This window comes from Glossina fuscipes, unplaced genomic scaffold, assembly GCF_014805625.2.
Source record: "Glossina fuscipes isolate IAEA_lab_2018 unplaced genomic scaffold, Yale_Gfus_2 61, whole genome shotgun sequence".
Taxonomy (NCBI): Eukaryota; Metazoa; Arthropoda; class Insecta; order Diptera; family Glossinidae; genus Glossina; species Glossina fuscipes.
In genome coordinates, this window is record NW_023998433.1 from 1,132,526 (window position 1) to 1,146,773 (window position 14,248).

General features: G+C 34.1%; 1 protein-coding gene across 6 annotated transcripts in view; it reads right to left on the bottom strand.

Moving 5' to 3' along the window:
• Positions 1-14,248, bottom strand: part of LOC119637749 (phospholipid scramblase 1) — a 28,471-nt gene continuing 14,223 nt past the window's right edge. For 3 of the 6 annotated variants that reach the window (XM_038033979.1, XM_038033980.1, XM_038033981.1), the window contains 4 exons: positions 7,508-7,739; positions 583-1,073; positions 346-504; positions 65-273 (listed from right to left, as the gene is read on the bottom strand). In XM_038033979.1, the coding sequence (XP_037889907.1) occupies positions 214-273; positions 346-504; positions 583-1,073; positions 7,508-7,739 (942 nt within the window). In that variant the 3' untranslated portion in view covers positions 65-213. Of the gene's footprint in view, positions 274-345; positions 505-582; positions 1,074-2,329; positions 2,428-7,507; positions 7,740-7,797; positions 9,748-10,044; positions 10,221-10,288; positions 10,444-10,501; positions 11,209-14,248 lie in introns of those variants that run through there. The other 3 variants (XM_038033982.1, XM_038033984.1, XM_038033985.1) reach the window with 3 other exon arrangements.

Genomic DNA, 14,248 nt, shown 5'->3' on the forward strand with positions numbered 1-14,248 from the left:
GTTTTTAACTGAAAATATTTGACAGAGTTACTGAAGACCTTGTAATTGTCGTATAACATAAAAACGGTTATTGTATATGTAATTGTAAAGATATATCGGGTATATTAATTTTTAAGATAACTTGTTATTTTGTGTTCAACTTTTTCTTAATGTATTTTTATAGGCAAATATTATAATTTTCTTTGTTCAATCCATGATCTTAAGTTAGGAAACTTAAAGCATGCCTGGCCTGTCGGTTTCGCGATTTCCGGATTTTTCAAAGAACATGGCATCCTAAAAAATATATAAACCGTTATATATGTACCTAATAACTAAATATATGTAAGTATTTATATTTCAAATTACTATAAGAAAGGTTGCTCCTAATAGTACTGCTTTCATACGCACATCCAAGTCCAATGGGAACGTAATACCGAAAAAATCTGCATCTGTAAATATTTCGCGTGCCAAGCCAGACCATTGCTTAGAAATTTTACCAATATTTTCGCCAGTTAGAGACATGATCTGAAAGCGTGCAAGAATTATTTAAATTATTCCATTTTTTTTCAATTTCATGCGTATTGTATTATTGATTTTATTTACGTTAAATTCCACATCACCACATAGTGAGAATGTGCAAATTGGACCCTCAATGCGCAGAACGACTTCATCAAGTTGATTTTTAATACGAAATGATGGAGCGCATATCGACCATTCCTGTTCAACGGATCCGATAACATTACCTGGCGGAGCGGATACTTCTATTGATTGTAAACAGCACATACATAAGCAACTAGAGCATGCTAGAGGACGATGCATATGGATTACTTCGTTACGATAATTATCAAATATTTTCATGTCAAATGGACGAGATGGCCCACACATATTGCGCGTACAGCAATCGTTCTCTTCCACGGCATAGTACACTTTTTGACCAAGTGCATTTTTTATCGAAAATTTATTATTGGTTTCGAAACCGGTAAAAGCTTCCAATAGTTCAACTTTTTGTTTAACTAAAAGTTGGTCGACAGTCGTAAGGTATTCCAAGCCTCGCGGACAATTCGGTATGCCAGCTGGCATAATCATCCAATCGCCTATAAAATAAGATATAATAAATTTAATCTTCAATACTCTGCCGTACGAATTTTCGTTTTCATTCAGACAAGTTATACGGACATAAGTAAGTTAACTCCATGAGCAAGTGTACAAACATGTAGAAAACTTTCAGTTCCATAAATTGATTGTTTGACGTTTTGTAAATAAATTGAAAAAAATAATCACTAATTTAGTGTTCGTAAAGTAGCGAAGTAAGTAACCAGCGTATGACAGGACGCTTCTATAGCACGGATTCACTCTAATACTGTTCGTGAATTGGACGAAGCCCTCATAAAACATGAAAGGTGATAAAAACTATTAAAATCGAACTTTGGTAAACCTGAGCAAATTTTTAAACTGAATTCAGAGGAATCTCCTTCTTTTGTAGAAAGTTTACTCTACAAAGCATAAGGGAAGGCTTAGCCGAACAGCTAACATCATATTTCTCAAACAAAAATCCCTCAAATGAAAAAAAGCACGAAGTTTAAAAGAGAATTTCTTAAGTGCATGGCACCATATAAGGAACTTTATGCAGATCTTTTAACTAAACGCAAGCAATTTGAATAGACAGAATGTTTACAGCATGGATTTAAAGATAATGCAGAAAAATTTTCTTAGGACGAATATAAATTGCGATAGCCAAAAACATTTTTTAATTCATATTAATATGTATTACTTCTAAGGTAAATTTTAATAAAGATTTAATTTATCTTAGTTATGAAAATTAAAAAGAAATATTTTGGTGCAAAACCGCTCTCCCACTTTTTATACTAGTTTTACGTTTCGGGTAACAGGGATTCGCATAATACGGTAATTTTTTGGCAAGTAACTTCCGTGTTATACGTGGGTTATCTGAAGGACTTTAGTCCAAAGTTTGTTTCATTATGTTATTAATATATTTTAATCAACATAAAGAGTCGTTTTTTTGAGACTTTAAAGGTAGTGGATTATCAATGACCTTTACTTGATAAGGTTTATCAAGGCAAGTTGAGGACATGAGTCAATCAATTAAAAAACTTTGCACAACGATCCCAGTCTCAACGAACATGTTTATATATTACATGAAGCGCGTGAAGTAAAGTGAGTCGAAGGCATTAAAGATGTAATTGCGCCTGACATATGTATAATCTTATCACTTATTGCTCTTAAGATAAGAATTTATTTCACTTAGTTAGTTAGCTTTTCAAAAAATCCAAACACACAAATTTACAAAGCAAATTTCGCAAATTACGGTCAAGTGCGCGGCAATCCTTACCTTTTGTCTTCATCACTTAAAAAGTATTTGTAGCCCTTTTTCTGCGCAGACTTATTTAAATGCAAAGATTTTCGAAATTGTTTTGCTAAAGGCTTATTCGATTCGCGATTAATGGCATTTTTTAATAATTGACTTTTTCTATATAAATATTCGTATTTCTCGTGCAATATATTCCAAACTATGTGCAAAACTGTCGATGTTTTATTTTCAGTTTCTTTTCCTTTATCATTATAATGATTAACCGGAGTAGATATTAATTCTAATGTCGATTTATAATTTCTCGCTGAATCGCAAAAATCGGACATAATTGTTATAACAGAATTACACTAAAGATCATATTGATCTGATGCTTATTTGGCATTTTACGCGATATTATAAGAAAAAGAGTAGTATAGCCTTTGCAAATTGTTATATTATTTCTTCAATTAAAAGAACGAGTGATAACACTAAACCGAAGCAGCCGAATGTACTTTCATATATGCCATCCATAATACATGTGTCTATTAAAACATGTTTACAGGCATGTATATATATATAATATACATATATATATATAATGTTGTGATTGTATAAAAAAAACTAAAGAATTACTATCTTTTAATTTTGTCATAATCTTCATAGAAGGCACTTAAAAACATTAAATTATATTTCAGATAAAAATACTACACTCCACTAAGGCTATAAGCAATAACAATTTTATCTTAAAGATAAGAAGAGGAAAGGGAGTGCGTGTGTGTGTATGAGCATGTTCTCATTTTATCTTATGCATTGCATAAATATAATTTCAAAATTTTCATAATCAACATTAAAACGATCCTAGTGTTTAACTTTACATTACAATGGAAAGTAGATTCTTTACTTTTTAATGTGGATTACACTGGGATATGTAGAAGCCTACGTACATACAGCGCCATGAACGACGTTGTGCTCGTTGTATCGATGTAATGTGATTGGATAATTTCCATGTCGGCATAAATCTATTCCCTAATCGGCGAAGGCATTTCTTCAAATTTTTTCATTAGTCACTTTGTCCGAAAGAAAGCGTGATCAAATCTTTTGATGCGTTAAATGTTCAGCAAAAATGCTATAAATCGGCTTCGCAGTAAACACTCATAACCGCTAATTGGCTTCATTAATAGAACTCTGCAACACACATGTTTGTCCCTTATAACGACAGAGCTCGAATTTAACACGTCTGATAGCTGCACTCCTCCGGTCTCCATCTTTGGCAGATAGTAATGAATGGTGCCAGTACAGTGTATTATTATGTTTTAAAAAAGGTTTGTTTACTTTGATCGCATTTTATATTTCACTTTAAATATTGGAATGTTAATGTACGAAACGTTAAAAACAAAACCAAATTTTTGTTTTAAAAGCAATTTCAAACGTACGTTGTTTATTTACTTAACTTTCAACCAGAAATTAAGCCCCTTTTACCGATTTAACCTGTTAACTTATCACGATATGCTTAACCTTTAAGATATATTCCTAAACGAGCACAAATGAAGGCATATCTCTCACTCTTCTTTTTTTCCCTAGCTCTCTCGCTCCCTCCCTGTTTTCTAAAAACAAAAATAAACAAAATTGGGTGACGAACCCTTTCTACTGCATCAGCCTAAAAATAGGGTGCCAAAGATGATTTCGTTCGTTCATACCATCAAAAAAATTTATCAACATGAGATTCTAAGTCAAAAAAAAAAGTTAATTACACATATACATGATCTTGCAATAGATCGATATGTTAGCGAGCGATACGATTTGATACGAAATTGGCGCTTCCGGAAGATTTTAAGAAGGTTACGGATAAAGCCCTGGACACTGCAACTACCTTGCACAAAATTATGGTAAACATGAACGGAGCAAAACATATGAAGCGTAAACTTATATTCACCATAGCCCATGCACAAATGATATACGCCGCACCCTTTAGGCCGCGAATTATATCAGCCTACCGCACTGTCTCAACGTCACCTGCAGCAACCAACAGGCATGTTACCCATATTACCTCTATATCTACAACGCAAGGAAAGACACAACAAAAGCGGCAGAAGATAACACCGACGTTCGTAAAGTTAAAATAACTATCCGAAAGATCATGTTAACGAAACGGAAGCAATGACGGGAAAGAAAGGTGGTCCACACCCTGATCCCAAATGTTGAAGAATTAGTGGGGAGAAAACATTGAACATTGAAGAGTGCATTATTTTCTAGCGTAAGCTTTCACTGTTTATGGAAATTTCTCGAATTATTTTTCCCGTTTCAACCTACGCGCGAATAACGCATGCGAACTGTGTAAAGCATGAAGGCCAGCGCGTAACGCACTGTTTTCGCCTGCGCAGCTTCGGCATATTTGGAGCACGCTTTGCAGAACTCTGGAAGTAGAAATCACGTCATGTAGCCTGCTAGTGGTTATGCTGATAGACAAAGAGATATGGAAGAAATGCGATAGTGTTTTTACACGACACACTTCGGTATGGAGCGACATCAGTACCCGTAATCTCATGCGATGGTGATGGAGATAGAATGATCTAGGGATGACCAACAGCCCACAAAAGTCCATCTCGAAGTAACGCGAAAGCGGCTCCGAGATGAATCTTTACCCCAGTGCAGGGCGTCTAATTGGCAGTAAGCTGCCACTATATCGGAAAAGAGAAAAAAAATTGATCGATAGCTTCCATACATCAAAATTTTAATACTGTTTCCAAAAAGTAAGACCAATATTCAAATTAAATTACGCGACCACTGTGGCAGACATTTGTGTCAATTCGGTTTGTACGACACAAAAAGTATTTTTGGCAATATTTACAATGCGTGAGTTTGTTGAGCAATGAAATTGCATTAAATTTTGTTTTGGAAAAGAAATTGAGATGAGATTTAAATCTACACACACGATCCGGAAACAATCGATCAATCAATCGTGCAAAAAGTGAGCGAAGAGCGAAAAAACGGCGCCAAAATCGCTAAAAAGTTAAGGCGATGTTAACAGTTCTCTTCCATTATCGCGGTGTTGTGTACTATGAATTCCTTTCGCCTGACAAAACGCGAGCGTTATGCCTCCCTCGCGTGAAGCTCTTGATGAAAAGCGAATTTTAACATGTGATTTTTTGTAACCTTAAACTTACATCACTATATACGGCTTTATAATCTTCTAATAGGCTTAACATATTGGAGTCAGTACATAATGGACTCAGTTTTTTCTTACATATATGCAAATAATCATCATAATCTATAGTCTGGATATATAAGTCACACTTCTCATTAGCTGAACCCAATCCGTCTAGGCGGCCAAATAGGCTAAGGATCTTAACTAAACACTCAATGGTCGCGTGTTCAAACCTCAAACGCGGTCGGGTTTTCAATGAAGCCGATAACATCAAAATGTTAGCGCTTTAAGAATTGATTTGATTTCGCTGACTAAATTAATTATAGTAATATTAATAATAATAGCTTAGTGCACTAAAGAAAAAATAGTGATAATGTTTTGCAACTTCGATTGCTTTTGAGGCCTTTCTTTTCTCTTTTTTGGATGCTATTTGGATATTTGTTCAAGTTACTACAGTTTTCTAGAAAATTCCATCAATAAGTAATATGTGTATATAAGTATATGGCCAGTTTCATGCATTATTATATTTTATAATATTCTTTTTTTGAATATTAAGAATTCTCTCAATGAAAATGACAATGACAATTTCATTCTAGATTCTAGCGTGGACTCAGCTTAATTATGCTAAGAACTATATTGAACTCAATGATTATGACTGAATAACTTACCCGCATTTTAATTCAATTTCGTAACAGAAATTGTAATTTAAATTAACTTTCCTTTTGGTATTTAATATATGTTTTTGACAACAACATATCAAATAAGAGAATATAGCGGATATTTCAGACTAATAGAAACGTAGCAAAAAAGGACGAGTTCATTGCAATATCAAATATAAAATACTTTTCCAAGTAGGATGTGTGTGCAAAAAAGAATGACTTTACATTTTTTTTGAAAAATATTTATTTATTCACCAATATCTGTTGCGACCCATTCAAACTGACTTCCTGCTACTAACCAGACTAAACTAACTAAAAAGGAGAAATGGCTGATATTTCAACATATGTAAGGAGACATGTGTAATTCGAAAATTAAATGTACGTAGCCCAAGAAATTTGAAAACTCACCCTTTTTTTTAACATATGTTTTTTTAAGCAATCATAAGCATGAGTACCATTGTAATGTATTTGGTTTATGCAACTGCTGTTAATTAAAATCCTCGACATTCGCTTTGGGATTTGATAAATGCAGTCAGCCAATAGGCCTATATTTACCTTCCTTTTCCTGATTCCAAAACACAGAAAAAGTCAAAGAAACAAGTAAGAAAGTTATATTCAATGGAGGCCGAATCTTGCACACCCATCACTATGCTTTTCACCTTCTATCCAAGTTCTTTTATTTAATACCCATATCGCTGGTTTTATTAAAAAGAAATTAGTAGTGGTGTCTAACATATTCATTTTAGAATTAATCCAATTTTTGGCAGATAATATATCTTCATTTGAGGCATGTACAAAACAATTTTAAATATTCTATCTTATATGCGTTATGATAAGCATAAGGTTTGAAAAAAGGGGAGGCCGATTTTTTCCGCTTTTGCCCCTAAAGAGTACAGTGTTTCGTAAAGCAAATGGGGAAATTAGTAGCCCTCTAAGTTTTATTATTTCTGAATAACGAGCAAAAATTGTTGTTAAGAAAAACGAAAAACGGGATTGCGTTTATTTTATGCTCTACTAGCGGCTTCTGCTCTGACCAACAGACCCCATTTTCAATACCAACTTGCCTGCAAAAACTTCCAAAAAATTTGAAGTTGATATCTTCATTTTTGATACCAAAGGATTGCCAACAACATATACCGCATAGATATACAGGCGGACAGACATGGCTTAATCAATTCAGAATTTCAAGCTGATCATGAATATATGTACTTGATAGGATCTCTGACACTTCGTTTTGGCTGTTTCGTAGATTATGAACAAATAACAAAATGCGTATATCCGCATCCTTCAGTGGTGGGTATAAAAAGAAAAAAAAAAAAACCTTATAAAAACTTCATTTTCAAGCAACTGAGTCTCAAGATTTACTTACTACCTCTTAAATTAATTTGAGTTTACAACATAGACAAAGATACTCACTTGATTGAGCCGTGGGCTGGCCGGGTACTGGCTGAACTCCGGGTTGAGTCACAATCGGTCCTGGCAATTGACCGTAACCTGGTTGGAACGGCCCACCAAAACCATTATTGTAGAATTGTTGCATACCAGGTTGTTGAGATATTTGCTGTTGTGTATAATCAAGTTGTGGATTCGTTTCTCGCGAGTACGACATTTGTGGCAAAGGCGCATAACCATGCGATTGCCCAAATCCCTTAAATTAGATTTCAATAACAAAAGTATTCAACTAAAATGCGCAATTGAATTTATACTTGCACTTTTGTAAGTGTCCCGTTTTAAAAAAATTAATAAAAACAAATGACAAGTGCAAAACAATATATACAACATGAACGAATTGAAATGCCTTGACTTTAGATATAAAAATACTATCTCACTAATGTTGTTTACATATTTATTTACCACTTCATAAATTGTGTATACCTTTGTATGTTAACCATGGCGGAAATCAATACATTCTTAATACCTTATTACGAGTGATATTTTTCATACACAAGTTAAAATTTTCCGCTAAAAACAATCTTCAGATCAAAGCCAAACTAATCAATAGGAAGGTTGGATCAACTTATATGATATTAATAAGCGCTTACATGCATTTTGATCAGCTACATCTATTGGTGAAAGTGAACGAGGACAAAGTGTCAACGTACACAACGGTTCTATTCGATGGTTTTGATATTTCTCCATCTAACATAACGATTTTCCATTCGCTTTTCGACATTAAAGAAACAGAGAGATCCCAAGACCGGGGAAAATGACTATCAGAAAAAATTATTGAAAATACCATTTCTAGTCGTTCAACCATCACAGTTTCATAGCTTGTTGGGCAAAAATAGAAGAGGTTTTTGTGGCGTATTGTGATTGGCGATGAAAGCGGACAATCCCAAGCGCGAAAGGTCATGGTTTAGTCCAGTAGAGCCATTCACATCGACACCGAAGCGGAGTATTCATGGTCACAAAGTTTTTCTGTGCATATGGTGGGATGAGCAAGGTGTAGTATATTCCGAGCTGAAACTTTTACTGCAGACGTCTGCCGACGTCAATTGATCAAATAGAATGACGTATTGTTGGACCAGCAATATCGGCTGACCGACGAAAAGTCATTCTCGTGCATGATAAGGCTCTGAAGTTATGCCTTAGGAAGCGTACTGACCAGAAGTAGCGCCTGATTGTCACTTGTTCAGATGGATACAATATCTCTTCGCTGGCACGCGGTTGCAAAATCCTAGGGAAATGCGAAAACGGTCGATGGGTGGATCGCTTCCAAACTAATATATTTCTTTCACGATTTGGCCATATTGCCAAGAAGATGAGAAAGTTGCACAAAATGATGGACTACAAGACTCTTTTATTTATAGTCATTTTGTTTAAGGATAGAACTATGTACATTTTACTTTGGCAGTACTCTCGACTTCTCAACCTAAATATTCTCTCTCGACTCAAAGGTTCTTGTCCGACTGACTCTGTCTTCCGCAAATAGTCTGCTTATATACATTTTTAGAAGTATGTTACTATTACCTAAGTCCATGGTTTCATTTTTAATCCTTTAACCTACTTTCCCGGTAATCGTTTTCTGTGGGGTTTCCCTTTCTAGGGAATTTATTATTTGGGACTTTATTAATTGTAATGAACTGGGTTTGGGATTTCCGCAACAATATATTATACCAATTTTTCTGAATAAATACCTTTTTCAAGTGAAAACATGATCAACATAAAATAAGCCCTTAAAAGTCGTTTAAAAAATATTTCTTTATTACCATAACATAGAGTAAGAAAACTTTGCAAGAGAGACAGCAGCCAAAATGTGTGTATCTCTACAAAGACACAATGAGATTTTTAAACACTTACCTCTGTTTAAATTTATTGGAAAATTTTGCCACCTTATGTCTATTTCAAGAATAAGAAGGAAGTGCCCACTTTATAAAAGAAACAATAACATTGTAAAAGCATTGCATCTTAACATCCATTACGGAATACGGAAAGTTTTCTAAATAAACAACTATGCTGCAGAATTCTTGTTTGGTTTTTTAATCGTTCACATTTCTAAATCTATTATAAATGCAGATTTTTATATAAAAATTGTTTATTAATAGATATTAAGAATATCCGTTTACTTGATCCTTCAGCCAATTTAGCGAAAGATGTTGCATCTTATCGTTACGACATTTCTTTACCAAAATGATTTTTTATTGAAAACTAATAAGCTGAATTATTGAAAGATTTATCTTCTCCAATTAATGATTATAATTATTCCTTTCTATAAGCCATGTCGTTTGACTCCCAATAAAATTTGACTTTGGTAAATCAAAATTTGACGCCCTAAAATTCCGTGATAGGTTCTCTCATTTATTTCCTCACACCCCCTTTTCCCTGTTCCCCTCATTTTCCACCCCCTACATTAAACCCGTGAAGAGAATCCTAATAACTGACAACCATGTCGGCATTTTTCATGTTCCTACCTTACGCAAATCATACGCGGGCATGGATGTTTTCGACAATACCTGCCTAAGAGAGCGCATCAATGCGCATGGTGTGCGTAGACCAACGTGTCTCATATTATATATTGAAATGACCAAGATTCACAGCTGTGAAGGAGGTGTTAATCCAGGCTGTAGGAAAAAAATTGACACACGACAAACTTGTGAGACTAATGCTGCATCATCTGGAAATATACCACCTAACACAAGGCATAAGTGAAGTAATAATAACTAAGATGAGAGCAGAGAAACGCTTGTGAAGACATACGTAATGAGATGGCAGATGATTTGAGCTAAGGCTCAGAAGACCCTCTCCATGCAATGCTTAACGGTAGTTACGGGCAGATTACCGCCAGACGTAGAGGGGGTTTTAGTGCGGTGAAAGTCCCACACTGATTTTAGGCTCTTAATGCTTTCTCCCGCCTAAAAGAAGAAAAAAAAACTTTAAACCGGGGTTTCGCTTTATGATATTTGTTTTTACCTCAGGGTGACAGCTTGGTAATATTTTATGTCATGATATTAACTTTGTGGTAATATAAAACACAAGAGAGGGTTTTATCCAAATTAGATCTAGCTAAAGCCTATCATCAAATCCACATAGCTAAAAAACGATTTTCAAAACTTCAACAAAAACACTCTTTGGAATGCACGTGTTTGTTAGAAGGCCTTTTTGTTTAAGAAACTCTGTACTAGTAATGCAAAATGTCATTTGCGAAATTCTTTCGGAGCAACAAACTATTAAGAGGAGTGCTAAGTTCATAATAATTAATAGTATAAAACTTATAATGCTTATAACTAATTATCAATGTTTCATGTCATCTATTTTCTAGCGATAACTCATTACAAAAATAGTGACCCATCTCCGCCAAAACTTTATGCAATTGGATAAAAGCTCATTTTTAGTTAAAGGCTTTTTTAATTTAAAGATATAATTATCCATTTGAAGAGAAAAAACATAAACGGCCTTTGCGTCCACAAAACTTACCAAAATTAGGGTGTGAGTTATGAACTGAATATGTCATTTTTGAAAATATATCAACATGATTACTGTGCTTATATCATTTTAACAAAATTATGCGACATGCCCCTTACATACATCACATGAAACATTTAATTTATTGAGAAAAAAGTTCAATGACTGTGCAATCTACAAAAATGCCGAGATTATGCGATATAACTCCATCGGACTTTTTTCATTGGCGTTACTTTAAATCACTGGTTTACTCTAATATAAACCATGAAGGTTGAATGATTGGTGACATAAGTTAAGATTTATGTGAAGACGTGACGAAAAATTGATCCAGAAGCTGTCATTTGCTTCGCTTGAAAGTTGTTGTCTTTATTGACGGCCCGGCTGAAGTGGTTTCTTATCGCCCTCCTCCCGCATTTACACTACTGAACTAAAAAATATAAAAAATTAACTCAACTATTTGCAGCTTCTTTATATTATACATACTAGACATTCCCTTTGGATATGGCGCCGTAGTCTTTTTTTCTCTTACCATTTGTTGTGTACTTCTTCTTTTTTTTGTACCGCCTAGATTCGCACTTTCATATTCCGTTAAACAGTTATTTTCATATATATTTCTATGCGTGTATACGTGCTTTTCATCACAACTTGTTTTAATAAAAATTTAAACCGACGACTCTAAAGTTACATTATTCTGGAAATATTAATCATATGTTTTTAGTTCGCTTCCTTAAAAACATCACTATTTTGCATGCAGGTAAGTTAAAAATTTGCCAATTATTTACATTGCTGCAATAATGCGATCCAACTAAGTGTGCAGCTATATGTAAGTACGTAGAACAAAAGTATACTTTTACTTTTGCTGCTGACGAGACTTGATATCGACACTCATTCTCGATCGTATCGTATCGTTTTGTGAGTTTATACAATTCCATTGACGTCGCATCGAGAAAAATGTTTTGATCGAGACATAAACAACGCAATATTTGTAATATCAATCAATATAAATGCAAAAGGGGGGCAAAGAGAAAGAAAAAAGTGAATATAGATAAGCAAAATAATAATCCAAATAAAATTATTTTCAATTTATCTAATTACAAACTAAAGCAAGTAAGTACAGTTAAAGGTTTAACTAAACGATACAAACTACATAAATGAAATCATTTCATTTCGAAAATGAATTTCGCCATTTTTCTCTTACTTATTTCGTATAAAGAACAAACAAAAAATCATTTAAATATTTCTTATGCTTGCCTCACAACCTAATGCGGAGCACAATTTTGCCGAAATTCGAATGCTGAGTCATAAACTCACCTATAGCTCCTTCTTGTTCAGCATTTATTTTACTGGCCCAAGCAATTGGTTTTATTCGACCTCACAATTTGCATATTTTAAAAAGTTTTAAATATTTGTTTCAATTCTTCTTTTCAGTTTTTTCTTAATTTCTTTTTCAAAATACTCTTTCCCTTATAGTATGAAATACTATTTCACTTAATACAATTATTCATAACGACTTATATATTTTGATCTATATTTTTTCATATAACATTATTTGGAAAGTGGTCAAAGGAGTAACGGAACCCGAACTATTTTCAACACAAATTCATTAACCGAATTTCATTAAAACATCTCGAAAATTGCGAACTCTGGATTGAACACAAGAATGCATGGACAGGTATTAAACCGACAGAGAGACAAACAAGCTTACATCGATTTGGGAAATAATTCTGAATCGATCGGCATAATAGAAGGTGGATCCTCTGTATGTTGTATATATATATACAACAAATATTTATGCCCTGATATAGGCTATAAATAAATATAAATACACACACATACATATATATATACATATGTAGCATATATATATATACATATATATATATAGTATATAGCAATTCCAATATAGGAGTTCCTACTGAGTTCAAGTTTCATAACAACCACTAATCCTAGCATTCACTGGCGTACTTACCGCACGGCTACTTGTGACTAGGATCTTTCTTTTTAGTGGATACCACAAAAAGCTCAGCGTTTTCATATATTTTATTGCAATTTATTTCAAGAAATTTAGATCAATAAATAAAATATATGTCTTAGTGTTAATAATGTGAAATATAAATTCAATATTAAAATGAGGTTAGTGAGAAATCTATATTCGGCTGTGATCGAATATTTTGTACCCACCACTCTTATCCTAAAAGAAACCAAAGAAAAAATCAAGTTTCGATATTCTGTCGAATCGGGTAGTGTATTTTTGTGGAATAAAAGTGGAAGGCAGCAGCACGGAGAGTAAAGGTATTCTCAAATTTTGTTGCATTGTAGGCGTCTCTTTTGGCTGATTTAGCCCGTTTTCAAATTCTTTTATAAATTTGTAGACTATATTTTAATTTTTGCGAATGGTTATCACAGATACTAAGCAGTTTGGAGGATTGACAAATGGGCAGACGGACATACTTAAACAGATTTCAAATTTGACACTCGTCAAGAATGTATATACTTTATAGGGCTTTTGAGGCTTCCTTCTACACGTTATAAATTGGTTACGCAGACGGAAATGCTTAAATCGATCCAGAGTTTGACCCTGATCAAATAAAGACACTTTTTATGGGTCTCTGAAGTTTCTTTCCAGACGTTACAAACGGTTTGACAAAGTGAATGGCTCCCTCATCCTTGGGCGATGCGTATAAAAACAATCATTTGCATCGCCGTCATACATATTTTTATAAATGAATTACCCAAATTGGAAGATGGGTCGCGTCTACCCACGTATAAGCTAAATGAAAGCAAGTGCGGTAGAGTTTGCTTTGGTAGCTATAGGGACTGGATAAAGACATGACCCCTACTGATTAAACACTCAACCACTAGGTCGCGGCCGCCACCTTCACATGTCTTTGCCTTTTCTCATTTCTTTCTGACTAGTAGAAGACATCCCCTGGGTGATTGGTTATATATTAAAAAAAGAAGAAAATCTAACGAACCAAGAAAGGATTTCTTTATTTTTATTAAATAATCTCAATTAACTATATGCCGCGCTCACACTAAGCAAAAGGTCTACCGTCCGGTACAAAACGCTAAATGAATAATGATAGAAGGACGATGTCAATAAAATTGATTATTAAAAGCGCAAACTTGAGGGTAAATTTTGAAAGGCTCCATCGCTGTTAAGTGCTGTTTGTGGGATGTGTGGTGTACTATGTGCAAAGCCGACTAAAACCTTCGTTCGTGTTTGGGCCAAAGTACGTCTACACACCAAATTTC